General features: G+C 38.8%; 1 protein-coding gene across 5 annotated transcripts in view; it reads left to right on the top strand.

The window, feature by feature from the left end:
* Window positions 1–15465, top strand: part of Chi (LIM domain-binding protein 2 Chi) — a 132386-nt gene that overhangs the window by 100982 nt on the left and 15939 nt on the right. For 3 of the 5 annotated variants that reach the window (XM_069128931.1, XM_069128929.1, XM_069128928.1), the window contains one exon: window positions 8186–8279. In XM_069128931.1, coding sequence (XP_068985032.1) covers window positions 8186–8279 — 94 coding nt within the window. The remainder of the gene's footprint in view (window positions 1–8185; window positions 8280–15465) is intronic. The other 2 variants (XM_069128932.1, XM_069128930.1) reach the window with 1 other exon arrangement.

The following is a 15465-nucleotide window of genomic DNA, read 5'->3' as shown; positions in this document are numbered from 1 at the left end:
GGTAGAGGAGGATTGAGAAAATCAATTATCGTCGAAGGTATCGCCACATCTTTCCTTTTGTCTCGTTCAATGAAATTATAGTTTCAATTATCGGTACGATTACTTGGCTCACGTTTGGGATCGATAAATACCTGTATCTACGTTCTTATCAGGTTTAGACGTTACGTAACAACGTGCGCCGATAAGCCGAACCTTGCGTTCTTCGTTCCAATTCCATGTAAAGAACTGTAGTATAGTGTTATATTTGGTATCTTATGTATTCCTGACCAGTCATAAGGAATATGTTGTACACGTACAGTGACTTACAAATGTATTAAACACTCGTCACCGAAAATTTGTTTGACGAGATAAATCTCGTTTGAAGGATTAATTAAGGAAAAGCGGGTTTAGTCAGTTCGATTTTCAAGAGTTTTAATTACAGAAGCACAGAAGTATCGAGCAAGAAAGCTGTAAGTGGGATGAGATTTAAAATTGTAACTATTGTGGACGAAGTTTCAACAACGGAAATTTGAAATAGAGAGCAGAACGGGGCAAGGAATGTCTCTATAAAAACGGAAGGAAGATCGTTACTTTAGGATTTATTGGCTCGTAGTTTTTATTGGAGAACAGCATACGCGCAGTTGGAAAAAAAAGCAGTCTAAATGGGTAAAACATATCCCGTGCTCACGCGGAACTATCGCAAATTGAACGGCAATTTATTCAGAAATTGTCAACGTTCACGACGTAAAATTTTCGTTACTCGAACACCTAATCTTTTTTATTTCCTCTTCGAGATAATGACTGGTAAGAACTTTATCATCAGATACTTCGTACGTGTATTTCAAGTGTCACGCAATTCGAGCAAAATTGTCACGAAAAGCGAAAATTTATATGCTGGACTTTCCTAATTTCTTATTGAGATGCACAGACTCAGAAAGACGACATAAATAGTAGTAAATTCTAGGATATACTTAAAAAGAACAGAGTTCACATCATCATCACTTTCCTTTCCCGTTTATAGAGCTGATTAGTGTGGTTTTTTAATGTCTTAATGACGATGTAAGAGTATAATGATAATTACTTCAGGAAATTATTGTAATTTGTCGGATCAGTGTCAAGATCAGCTATCGGTCGATTAATTCTCTTCGTTCTTTTACCACGCGAAAGACTCATATTCTGATGTAATCTCGTATAAAATGATCGCAATCGATATTCTTTGAGTAGATGAAAGCTCGATATCGAGACACTGGACTAGAATGTCTTGTCGGCGAGGCTCGATGGAGCGGCACGAAAAATCTCAATCTAGGCCGCCAAGTTTCCACGTGCTCGCCACTTTTCGTTCATCCCCTCTCGTAGTCACGCTCCCATAAGAGCGCTCATCCCCTGGGTACGCACATTCACACCACTGCCTTTCTATAACGTTTTGAGACGATTTTATCACTGATCTTTTGTCATATGGTATACTTTCAATCCACTGGAATCAAATAATTTTATACTCACGCTAAACTAATCGAAATATTAAACAATTACAGACATTCGGATGCAATAACGAATATTTTGATAGAAAAATAATGAAACTTTCTGTATGACTAGTAGTATTAATGAAAAACTGAATTATCAAAACATACATAGTTGGTCAATTTTTATGCAACATATTTACTCACGGTATTATCACTCAAAGAATTTTTAACACTGAAAGAAATCTTAGTAGTACCACAAATCCTTTATTTTCTAGATTCTAGATCACAACTTCCTCTTAACTTGGTTTTCACAATCTCCTTATAAGAACTTTCCAAAAGTACAATGAATTCCCTGCAACTTCTTATTCTCCGAGATAAAAAACGTCATCTTAAAGACCGTCATTTTCCATACGTTACATTCAGAAAGTGACCAATCAAGTGAACGTTCTAAAGAATCAAGACATCCAATATCACTTTAAGCACGAAGAAAACGTGTACTCACGGTAGGAAATGGTGTATTACTTCCCAAGGGAACTATATACTTTGAAAATCTCTTTGCTACTTCAAAATCTAACACGCAGGAAAACATTTCTAAACGTATTGCCATTACTTTCGAATCAAACTTAGTTGCACATGTGCCTGGACACATTGTTTTTTAGTCATGGCGCCTCCGAATAATATTCGAACTTCGGAGTGTAACCTGTCTGTGAGTAAATCGTTCGGAAACTCGCGAGACAGGAATATTCGGATGTCCATCGGTAGTCGTAACCAGTATACGTGTGTATGTGTGCGCGCGCGATTCTTCTATATATAGAGTTCGAAAGGGGGGCTGGCATGACTCCCCAAGCATTGATCGCAGTGCCACCCCATGAGCAACCCCTAATAACACCCTCTTCCTCCCTCCGTGGCAGACTCACCCTCGGCAGCCACCCTCCGGTCTGAACTGCGCCCTTTGCTAACCCAATCTGAGACCCGTGCAAGCAACGGCTCTCAACTGGCGGTTCCTGGACGTCGTTTCTACGGCCAGCTGGCCGGTCAGCTGATTCCTGCCGGCGTGCCGGGACGCCCATTAGCCGCGCCAACTAAACCTATTAACTCTCACGACCTGATAACGACCGCACCCCGCCGCAACTCCATCGAAAATCCCGCGACGACGATGTCGCGAATACCTGGCCGCTCGTTCGTGCCCGTTCGCGTTTCTGCCCTCAAGTTTTACTGGATACAGAGGGTGGAGCGGTGAATTGGGACATGTCCGATCAGGGAGTTGTAAACGTTTGGAAATGGATGAATGGTTTTGTGAGTGTTTCGCGTGTCGATGCATCGGATGGAGGAGGTTTTGTTGGTTTACTGTTGACTGCGCTGAAGGTTGCACTGATTTCTTCGTTAGTTTCTACCTCGAAGGGTAGTTTCGAATATGCTTCGTTGTAATTAATATATAATGGAAAGACTAGGTGTTTAGGTATCCGAGATGGAGAATATGAACAATGGAAAATATCCCAAAGAGAGAATATAGAAATAGAAAATATTGTAGGTATCTCTCTATGCATCTTCATATCTTCAAAATTCGCCTAAATGCATAAAAAAATGCATACTCCACTTGTTCCAACATTTCTCTAATAAGACAAACCTCTCTTATGCACCGTATTTCTCAGAAAATTCTAGGAAATATAAATTTGCATAACCGTCCTTAGTCTAGTAATTAGATTCATCTATTACCGCGTCCATATCTAACAAAGAAAAATGACCTGTCGCATACCGGGAACTGTCATGTACATTCTGATTTTCTCCGTATTAATAGATCAGGCCCCACATCGTATACACATATACAAATTGATCTTTCATACCATCCATGTAAAAGACGACAGATTCTTTTCTACGTGTATTGTTTAAATTCACCGTGACGCGACGTACGTGTTTTGGTCATATAAAGAAATTCTCTTACTTTGGCATGCTTGTGTCTCAAAGAAGGTTTTCTTTGATTCAGGCTGGAAACTGTGACACGCGCGCGACTAAAAGTTTTTCATTGAACGGATTGGTCCCGTATCGGGGGAACGATCTGTCACGATCGTTGGCCGGAGAGAAGAGGAAAAAATTCCGGGGAGCGAGCGAACGAAGCGAGCTGCCGGTGTGCCGTGCGACGAATTAATTAGTTCGATCGTGGCGGGCACGTCTTGAATGAGAGAGAACTGGTGCGCTCCACGCGAGCCGGTTTCGGATTATTGCACGCCTCTACACCGCCGCGTACGTGCCTCACGTGAAATTACGTTGTCGGCTAAATTAGCGCGTTTCGATTCTGTTTTATGCCGTGCTGCGAGCTGAATCTGTCAACGAGTTCTCAGTGTGCTGCCTGTTAAAAGAATCCATTACTCTGAAATCACTGTCTTTTGTATTCTCCTTTTCCTGTAATACCTCGATAGAACGTGGATCGAAAATTTCTGGATCATTCGGTTGATTCTTGAGCTATACGACTTCAGTTTTACACGACTTTTTTTTTGTTTCCTTAAAAAGAATGAGTTTCTAGTATCCGTGCTGTTAAAAAAATCTATTACGTTGAAATTATAAAGTTCTGCATTATCTTTTTCTATTTTGACAAAAATTTGATATATGAGTATAAAATCAATGACCTATATTTTTGAAGGTATAGAGATTTCGTGACGCGATGTAAATAAAATTTAAAAATACACGGCAAAAAATAATACGGTGATTGAGTTGAGCTTCGACCTATCGGTAACCGCATGTCTTTTATTATTAACCCCTCGTTTATTTATAAATAAATACATAACCTAGCACTTTTTAATATACGATCGATGTGTATTCGCACAGCTCGGATTAAAAAAAGCTGGGTAATTATAAACGAGCGTGTGTTAACCTTTCTTAACCTTACACTTTATCCTTAACCATTTCTCCTTCAGAAACCTCAAGTAATTTCGTGGAAGAAAAAGGAAGAAGAATAGAGATATATATCTTTACGATTGTTCGCGATCCAGATGAATCAGAGACTCGAGTGGGACGAGAAATTTGTCGAGCGCGTCCCTGGTGAACCGTGCGCGACAGTAGGTTAGCCTTGCAACCCTTGAGCCTCGACCCTTCTGTGGTAAATTCACCCTGCTGTGTGTACACACACGTATACACGTATGAGGGACTGTGACGTGTCGTCAAGTCCCACGGCGGCGATTCTCCGGAGACTGCAAAGGCCAAGTTCTTTCTGGCACGATCGATCTTCGCACCGGCATTCAGCATCATCGTGTATCGTGCTTTATTCGTGTCTCACTGGAACTTCGCCACTCCGCGCCCTGTGCCCGATTTCGGATATTTATTGCTCGTTTTACTCTTTCTGCCAATCCACTCCCTAAAGAAAGAATTATTTTTGTCAAAGTCTGTTTGTCTTCTTAACACCATGGAACTTGATTCGAACGATCCTGTTTATTGTAAATCATCCCCTGTGATGGCGAGTGGATAAATAGGGTAACGGTTATTTGTGTAAATTTAGCTAATTGTGTTATGAAAAGTTTTATTTCTCTTTTTTTTCTGTAATATAAGATCATAAGAATTAGAGGATCGTCAGTTTTTTCTGCAATGTAGCGCTATAAATTCTTTTCTGTTGAGGTTATTAGATGTATGAACAGAGGGACGCGTGGATAAATTGTAAAGTAGAAAATATATTTTAATACAGAAGTGTAAGTACAAGTAGAAATATAATTTGAGCTGGTCCAGATCCGCACGCTAGCAGTGTTACCCTATAACTGAAAACCCCGAAGTCATCGTCGCCTGTCTACTGTCTATGGTCTGCCTTCGTCCCAGTCTATTGTCTATACGCTGTCGTTGGCTTCAGTGCTTGAGAAAACTAAAAAGACCAGATGTAGAGTTTTCTTAGAAGTGGTGACCACTTCAACATTTTCTATACTGTAAAATTTTCTAGAATATAGCGCCATAAATTCTTCCCAAATCTTTGCCAAAATTCAAACTAAACTTCTACCAGAAGACAATGTGTGATCGTCAACACGTTAAAAACATAAGATCTTCGTGGTGATGAGTTGTCGAGGAAGTTAAAGTCGAGATGAAATCAGGTGACCGAATTATGTGATCGCGATGCGCTTCGATGTGTATTGCGGCTAACACGTGTAACTTTAGTGAGCGCGTGAACAGCGTTAATGGAGCGGTGCCGATATTAAAATCGATAACAATTCCGGAGAACGGTGGCCCGCTTGTCAGTAGCCCGCCGCCAGTCAGTCGAACGCTAATATTTTGATGCCACCAATCAATTGTCCGTATTACGAGCGGGCATTACAGCGCAAATTCAATTTCCAAGAATTAGTCTGTCGTTTCGCGGTGCTTTCCAATGCGCTATTGGCCGGCCAACGTTTTATGGAAAACCGATAAGATTCGCGTTTTGTGCTCAGAAACCCCTAAAACCAGATAGATAGTAAGTTAAACACAAAAGTATTTAAACGGTCAATTATCCATTATATTAACAAGCCTCGATATTCAATGGTACCATCTTTAAATTATATTATGTTATATTTAAAGCGATCATTCGTATTGCAAATTAATCTTTTACCAAGTAGATATTATAACTTCTATATACATTTTCAAATTGGCTACACATTCGGTCGTTTTATATAACACATCAATATGTGTTACAATTGTTACATAAAAGTTATCTATGGTAAATGTTCAAGTACTTCCGTGAGATAATGTGCATGTATCTTGGTTTTCGATAATTATCAGGATTCAAAGGGAAAAGATTTTATATATGCTAATGACTACGTTGAATCGCGATCAGCGTGTACAGCAACCTTTGGAAAGATACTTCGTAGTCGTAAAGTTTCGACGAAGTTTAGACGATCACGAGCAACAAGACGCAACACAGAGAGTCGGTTCGCACTGACACAAGGGTGATCGATATCAGTGTAGCCAGTCGATTCGTGACCCTCGAAACACGCTGTTATCGCTGCTACAGTGCAACGGTCTTTCCTTTGTACAATCAACTCTTATATTCAATTAGAACTTTGCGTCTGATATGAGCACACATATATTCGTCTATGTTGCAACATCTAACCATGAATTTATTACTTTGCGAATATCTGAACGACGAAACGTTCTTCCTTGCAAGATCGATGTTTTCTCCTCGAAATCGGTTAACTTTTTCGGCACGAATTTTTCTTTTAACAGCGATCACGCTAGTATAATAATATAGACTACAAATTACTTCAATCTCTTTACCTATGTTTTTTTTATTTTTTCCTCGTGTTTCTATTTCTTCAAATATTTTTTTTCGAATACGCAAAAGGTGACAAAATTGTATCGAATATTAAAATTAATTATTTAAAAACTTTCCATATTTTATAGAAAGAGAACGATAGGGTTAAGTATAGTTTTTAAAATTGAATGCACAATCTCATTTATCATAGAATCATACGTACTAGTGGATTTCAGTGAAATTATATTAAGTTATGGATCTTTTTAAAAGTTTTGTCGGCTATTATTCTATAATGATTTCGTTAATCGTGCCAGTTAACCGAAGTTTCTTCAAAAGAATTAGTTTTGTAAACTGACTGCGCATATCGAGATTTTAGTCCCGGTTTGAACGATCGCGGCACTAACAGGTGTTTGACACGCGTGCAGATCCAAGTAACCGAAAGACATGCACGAGCTTATTAAATTTGATTTACGCTGTTAGTTCGGTCACGATAGGCATGATCATGGATGCTATTCCGGGTTGCACGGTCGTTACAATTTTTTTTCAAATACTAACAGAATAATGAACGATTCAGTAGCACGTATACCTCTGCTCGTAAGTGCGTGGACATTTTTCTTCTGTTTATATTAAAATATATAAACTAATGATAAATCGATGCTCAAAAGATATTCTTGTGAATTCAATACATGTATATTACACGAAACTAAAATCGCTTATCAGTAATATATTAAAATTAAACATACAATTTGTCCAACTATTAGTAGCTTTAAATATTATTGCTAAAATTAATCTTCATAGACTCTGTATTAATTTTGAAGAATCTTTTCTATCCTATCTATTGTTAGACGCGCAAACGAACTAAAAATAATGAACTGCTCCCTAACATTTAACGCTTACAGTTATCGATCTTTCTAGTGTATATTAGCTTTAACAGACAAATTGTATCGTATATCGTTACAATATTCTGCCATAGCTCTAATAATAAAACAATCTAATTAAATTACTTTTCATAAAAACAAGCAAGTGTCCACGTTCTTTCGATCGATAATTTAAATCTCCCGCCTTAGCACTACACTCAAAGTTCGAATGAAGCGATCAAGTTCGACGAACTTTCAGTGAAACATGATCGACGCGTATCTCTGCTGTCTGTACGAAGTTTCGTGCTAAAACCACGTCATAGTTGCGTCTTAACGTAGTCCCAATTAGACGAGCGACCGAAGGTCCGTTCGATGCGATTAGTCGGGACTATTGGAAATCGGTTTCGAGGAGAACTTAGTATTCTTTTAGTCGCAATAACCGGGAAACAGAGTATGTGTGTTCGCGATTGTCGGTCCCCCCTCGGTGAAAGTCGTAAGTTTGGTGGGCCGCGAATCTGTGCCACGTTCGACGTGTTTCGTCGATTCATTGGGCCGCTTCAGGCGGCTTACGAAAGTCCGACGATGCATGTTGAACTCCCTTCGGTCCACATGCATGCGACACGCGACCCACACCAGAGAACACACTGTACACAGCACACCTAACATGACCGATCGGTCTGATCTGACAGATCGTTGCCTGTCCCTAGGAGGCATACTCCATACGTTGGCCAGCCGGACTACAGGTTCTACGAGTTGAACAAGAGGTTACAGCAGCGTACAGAGGTAAGTTTGTTCTTTCTACCTTTTACTCTAATTTATTTATCTTGCAGCTGTAATTCTAAGATTTGCCCCATTGAACGGTCACGTTTTGTAAATTTATAACGAGACCACTGTTCATGAGTATTGGAACGAAACATTTTTTGTATACTATCGTATTATTTATTCCTACTGTAAAAGTTAAAAATAAGTAGATTACGAATTTTAGACTACTGCGAGAATGCAAAATTGCATAGAACGCGCATAATATGGAAAAATATGTAAAATATTCAAAGTATCGTGGGTAAAACAATTTTCTACCGAGTTTCTATCGTTTTAAACTATTCTCGAATTTGCATAAAAATCCGCTGTCTAATAATACACGAATACGCGATACCTTGCTGTTTTTAGCATTAGAAATACCAAATTAGCTAAAATGACTGGTTCCAGGATTTCTGTCTTAGCTATTATTAGAAATATATAGGAGGTCAAACGGGGGGTTTTCTAGAGACATTTCTAGTTTCGTGCATATTTCGTAGAGACAAAGAGTTCGCGTAAAGGTTAGGGAAGTTCATTAGTAGATACGGTAACCGATTAGACAGATGACTAGGTATTAACGGACGGGAAAACTATGCGGATGATTAATTGCTTTCCGTTTGTGCAACCTTGTTTCTGATCAGATTGAATTACGAACGAGCGGAGTACGCGTTCTAACATCGTACCTCGAGCGTGGTTTCCTTTTAGAAGCTGACACAATGATAGATCTATCTTGTTCGATCAATGTGTTTTTCTTTTCACCGTTTTTTTAATCCCATACATGGCAAAGAATAAAAAGAAGGAACATTTGTATTTTTATCGTATAAACTTCGACTGAGATTGGTTTGTCGAAACGACGAGCGTATTCATGATTTTAACCCTTAATGCTATCATAGGTCGAAGTTCACTGCAATACGCAGTACAAATTTTACTTTAAAAGTGTCCATTAATTTGAGTAAATCAACAAAATGAAATCGCACTTGAAAATGTATTATAAATTCGTAGTCGGCTAATATTCCATGTACTAAATTGTTGAACCTTTTGATATGAAAGCTTCGAGCAACAAGCATACATTTGTCTTTCTCTCCCAATGAAAGATATTTTAAATATTGCAGCCGATATTACTATTGCAAACTCTTCGATTAATAAAATTAAACAAGTGGATTTCTGTTACTTTTTGTTATTCAATAGCAAATGAGAAATAGGAGAATTATTGCTTGCAGTAGTTGCAATGCTAAAACACGATTCGTACGAAGTGATAGCCTTTAAGGGGTAAATCGATGGAATTCGCGGAAACACGATGGGAGTCATACATGAATACGTGGCACGATTCCATGCATTATAAAATTTCCTGGCCCATACAACGCGACTAGATAAACTTATTCTCCTTTCAGAGGTGCCTGATAATAGTGATAAGATACAATCCTCGTGAATCGTGGATTATCGTTGGCGCACATGTCTCGTTCCTGGACTATCGAGTTTTCCGTCGATTTCAGACAAGCTGGATTAATAGACTCTTTGTGGAGAGATCGCTCGACTTCATGCGATCTTCGCGGGCAATCGCCGTTTGGAATGTATCGAAGACGAATCGCGTCGTCGCTCTTCGCCCGCGATAGTCTACGGAAAGTTCGATAATCGATTAAATCATCGGCTTATTGCGTCTTCGTCAATGGGAATTATATACGGTGTCCTATTATAAGCTAATCTGTTATTGGAAATATTTCGATCGAAATTTTCTTTGGGAAGTGAATCATGCCAAGATATAGGAAAGATGTTACTAGATGTTTTTAAGTGGAATCATATAATTGTTAATACCTTAATCGATGTAGTTTGTTATTTCCTGCTGAAAGATATCAGTCTTAAAATAAATTACTAATTTGTTTTTTTTTATTAATATTTTAATTTCAATGGCAATGATATTAATGTTGATTCTAATTTCAAAGTGGTACTAGTACAGTTCGTAGGACGCCTACGTTTCCTGATATCATAGAGATGAGATTTTTGTTCGAAGATGATAACAAATAACGAGATGAGTCGCGATATCATATCATATCACGTGTGATTTTATTGAAAAATTTATCGAGTCAATTCAGCGTCTTTGGATACTTGATATTGCACGAACATCTAAGCAAATTCGTTACGTTGGTTATGCAGCTTGACGAATTTTTGAACAAAGTAGCGTACGAAATGGTATGGCTGAATTTGTCAAGCGACTTTTTCTTCTATCCGGTATACTTTCTAAAATATTTCCGATAATGAATTAAAATCAGGCACTCTGTATCTGCTGATCTTGACAAAGTTAGGAGAAAAAGTTAGGGCGAGTAAAAACATGTGGAGACGCACGAAATTCTTCACGGGAGTGATATGAATCGAAGACTGGCTCCGAAGAAGTATCGAAACCACTTCGAATCGATTAACAACCCACGTCGAATTGATCACAGCGCATTTGTCGCGCTAAGAGGCACGCGAATGTTTTCCCGTCCTTCTTTTTGCGGTGAATCTCCAGGAGCCCCGTTTTTCTTTGGGCGAACAGTGATCAATGCGCCATTAGGACAAAGCACCGTGAAAAAAGAAGGAAGGAAAAGAGGCCGGGGTTAATGTGTCTTAATGAGCCACTGATACTTGAGCAGCGCGTTCATTAATCTCGGAGAACCAAACGGATACAACCGGTCTTCGCTTTCGAGATCTCGATATTATCGGTCCGTCACGTCGGTTTACGTTTGTCGCGTGGCAGCAATCAGCATAAAAACCTCGTTGCAATTAACCCCTTCGTTAGATTGAGCTGTCTACCTTTTTTTGCCGCTTTATACGTGTAAAAACGTGCGATGCTTGATCGCCGTTGAAAGTAAATTCAAATAGAATGAAGGTGTCTGTCGTCAGACCGTTTTGAGTCTGAATCTTGGCCTGAATATTCGTTATAAACTGAGCCCTCCAGCAACCAAACTGATCGACCGTCCATTAACTCCACTTTTTATGAATTTTTAATTTCATTACATAAATACACGATTAACATTCAGTCGCCAAGAAACGAATCAACCTTCTTTCTACAATTATTATTAACATCCTTATTAAAATTATTATGATCTTATTTTCGATCTACTTCGTTTTATTTTTTAAATACCTTTATGAATCTTTCTATCGTCGTCTATCCAACTTCGAAGCGAATAGTTCATTCGAACAAGCCACAAATATTAATTCCTCTGGACGATGCTCAATTTCGGCTATATGCTCCCGAAGTTCGTTTCGCTCCGTTCAGCTGTCTAATTCACGAGGAACCTAATTTCTCCTTTGTATACTCTACGACCTTGACCAGTCAGTATTGAATAAAATATCATCGTAGCTCGGTAGAGAGCATCGGTAGATGATGATCGAGTCGAGGAAAGTCATTAGTCACTCGAAAGCTCGATCATTATTAGCTGGCCGAGCATCAAGGCTATCCAAATGTTTATCTATCATTTATTAAGCCTGCGGATAATTTTGCTCGACTCTGGCCCACATACGCCCGTGCCGCTTCTCTTCTTCTGGCTTCCCTTCATTTTCTTTTTTACTCACAATCCTTTTTTGGCCTCGGTCGGTTCTCTCCCCGCCAACTCTCTTCTTCTTTCTTCGCGTCATTCGTTCATCCAGCTGGTTGTTCACTCTCGGTCACTCATTCGCGAACTCGAGCAAACGACGTGGCGTGTCCCTGCCTCATAAATCATGTTTTCTCGCGTTATCGTCAGATCTCGAGCGTTGTCAGCGTGCGTGTGCACGGTTCACCACTGTTTCTTCGCCGACTTCCGTCAGGCCCGTGCGAACCCTGGGCTGGCGCCCTACGATTCATTCCTACAGCCACTCTCTCGTTTCTTGGCGATCCGTCCACGCATTCGTCACTCGGACATGCCCCTCCTGGGACCAACAATCTGCCAACGAAGGCGCATGGAGCATTACAACACTTCGATTTCTATTTTTCGTGATTTCATTAACCCATTAATGATCGAGTAGTGTAATAACGTGCAAAATTTTACTGAAACGTTATTGAGAGAATATAAATTATTGTTTCGTCGGGGTACAAAAATCTATTAGAAATACACAAATTGGTGGCCCGAAAGAAGTTCTATAATTTGAGGAAAATATACGTGTCTCGTTACAGCGTTAATGATATTCCAAAATATATTCGTATAGCACACATAATATATTTATAGGAATTTCAATGAATGTCCGAACACTTTCGCGATTCACTGTATATTCTGTGTAACAATCGAGGATTCTCGAAAACGAAGAGATACTGGTGAAAATGTAAAGATCGAGATAAAGCGCGAGTGGATCTTTAGTCGAGCATCTGTTCGCGTACGTCACTGCGAAGTTTGCCGTAGTTTCGCCTACGTTGGGGTTAGATTCGTGTCGAGAGGGTGTCAGGGGGTTGGTTTGCACGGAGCGAGAAGGAGTGAGCCCGGTTGAGCCGGTAGAAACGAGGGAAAGGGCGTAGGACGCGGGGCGAATTAAAATCAGCATCTACGCTGACTCGGTTATTCTCTATCCTCTTTGTCTCGATTTTCTCCTTTTCCTACTAGGTTCTTTCAAGATAGAATATTCAGATTCACGAATGTTCACGCGAACAAATAACGAAGTATCGAAATTGTTCGATGTATTATGGCAAAAAATCGTACGGCCTATTATCGGTTTCGCCATTAATTCCATCTCAAATGTTTTGGACTCTGCGAGCTACGCTCCCATCGCACTGTGCTCTATCCGATTGCGGTATAAGCTTCTTTCAAGCTTATGTTCCGACGTTCGGAAACAGTAGATTTGGGAATTAATTTGTGAATGTCTCTAGACCATCAGGCGAATCGATACTAATTTTACTATTGCAACTATTTCATTAAAGAAAATTTCAAGCATACTGGAATATCCATTCAATAAACATATTAGCAACATTGTGGTGCAGCAAAGCGAAGATTTGCAACAAAAATAAAAGACGTGCTTTTGTTCATTTGATCACTTACATTACTATTTATAGATTTAGAAGAAGAATAATTTTCTAAAAATACTTCGCTCTCTTTAAATACATGATAGATGGTATTTACACTTTAGCGCGACAGTCTTGGGACACCTCAATATCTAATTATTAAATTATGTATTTTAATTTCTACGTATGTTTGCGGTTTTACGATCATGGTTTTATCTAATGACAGCTCCAAAATCTGAAATGAATTATTCTATCACCTAGAACTTTCTTCGTCGTATTTTGAATAAAATTCACGTTCTTTTGCATTAAGACAACATTCTTTCTTTCATTTTTGCATCTTAAAACTGGCTTACCATTTCAATTGGTTAATTCATTTTATTCGAAGGCTTTTTCAATTGAAACGTTGCATTTACACAAGCAGTAGTTTGCGATATCCGCCGAATTCCGCCTCGATCTGGTAGTACGCGATATTATTTATTTACAATTACTCAACTATTGGCGTTTCACGTTGCTACGAATCAGCCTTATTTTTGTAACGGTGAGGTAAATTTCATCGGTTTTGATCAAATTTCTAATTAGCATCAGTCGAATTTCCAGTGAAATTCGATCGTCGAACTGGAGAATCGCGAAATAATTGCGAAATCCCAGCACAACCTCGACCAAGAGGTTTAGGTTGCGATTATTCGCAATTTTTTTTTTGCTCCCCCTTCCATGACTGTGTGGAAGCTCTAATCTCAACATATAGAGAAATATTGTACGCATTCCGCTTCACCGTGTTGAAACTGCAGAGCATTTCTTTCCTGACCGAGCCTCGTCACGTTGCATGGAATAAAATTCGCCCAAGTCTTCCCTCTTCGTTAGCCACGTCAAAAATACCAGATTTGCCTTCTTTTTCTTAATTTTCCTGACAATAGAACATGCGTCTTTCGGTTTTTTGACATTTATTTTAGTTTGCTTAAGCAATTATTCACATTTGGAAACGCTATTTTTTAAGTAACGATCTTTGAGGCAAAAAATATCTAATCAGTTAACTATAAACTCCTTGTAGAAATTATAAAATATTTCATACGCGTTTTGTTATAGTCTGAGGAAACACAGCGTAATTTTTGTTATCTCATCTGATTCAAACGTAGAAATTTAAAAATATATTTTAAAAGCGTTCAACGAATGAAATATCGACTTTTTGATCCCTCTAAATGGAAATATTTTTACGATAGACAATGATATACACAAAATGAAACTTGCGAAGCGACTTCATCGACAGACAAGAAAAGATTTCCAACGACGATTTATTCAAAGCGACCGGAAGTTGTACATGCTTTCTCCTTTCAATACTTTCTCGTGGCGTTATCTTCTTCACAAAGCTAAATTCGAGTACCCGTGCTCTTTGTACGGAATTCTATTTTTAATTACCCAAAACAAATGTTCTGCTATCATTCCTATCAACAAACCATTCTCTGTTACTGTATTTTTTTATCGATAATGCATCGAGCTTAAAAGTTTTAATCACCGGTAAAAGCGTTCGTTATTTGGAAATTTTTAATAGAAAATCGCGTGTGCGCGCCGAGGAACTTTTGAACTTTTTCCATTGTAGCGCATGCCGAAGGAAATAAAACTAAATTCGATAAACGTCAGGTCCGGCGAACGAATAGCAAATTGAAACTGTAATTAAATAGAATCTCTCCCCCTTCTACGCGCGGTATCCGGTGTATTTTTTGAAAATCCATATGCAAGTCGTTGCGTGTCGATTGATTGTTTAATTGCTTGTGGACAAAATTTATTTGTCGCTCCTGTCAAATAGATAATGTACGCTGTGTTGCGCAAGCTATTCATCGTCGTGCAATTACCCCGACTGTAATTCTATTTGGAAGTATCATCTTGCAATTTTGCATGTATTACTTTATTTTAAAAATATTTCTATATTTTTATATTTTTTTCAACCGTGATAGTCAAGTCTCTTTACAATGCTAGCGAGATTTTAAAATGTTTCAATAAAAACTTCCTGTAAGTGTTTGTATACTTTTGTGAGCATTTCGCAGGCGAAATAATTTTCGAACAATACCGTGACTGATCGAATTCCGATTATAATTGTAGAAATACTGCAGATTTGTAATTTCGTGACATATCGTCGAGATCAGGACATCCATTTTCATCGGTGCACTTTGACGAATACGAAACACATTATCTGCCATAGGATACAACGCTTTTTCATCGTGACAGATGACATCT

This window comes from Bombus flavifrons, chromosome 15 (assembly GCF_040668555.2).
Source record: "Bombus flavifrons isolate JBK064 chromosome 15, iyBomFlav1_principal, whole genome shotgun sequence".
Taxonomy (NCBI): domain Eukaryota; kingdom Metazoa; phylum Arthropoda; class Insecta; order Hymenoptera; family Apidae; genus Bombus; species Bombus flavifrons.
The sequence above is the reverse complement of the archived record's forward strand: the minus strand, read 5'-3'. Positions and strand labels throughout refer to the sequence as shown.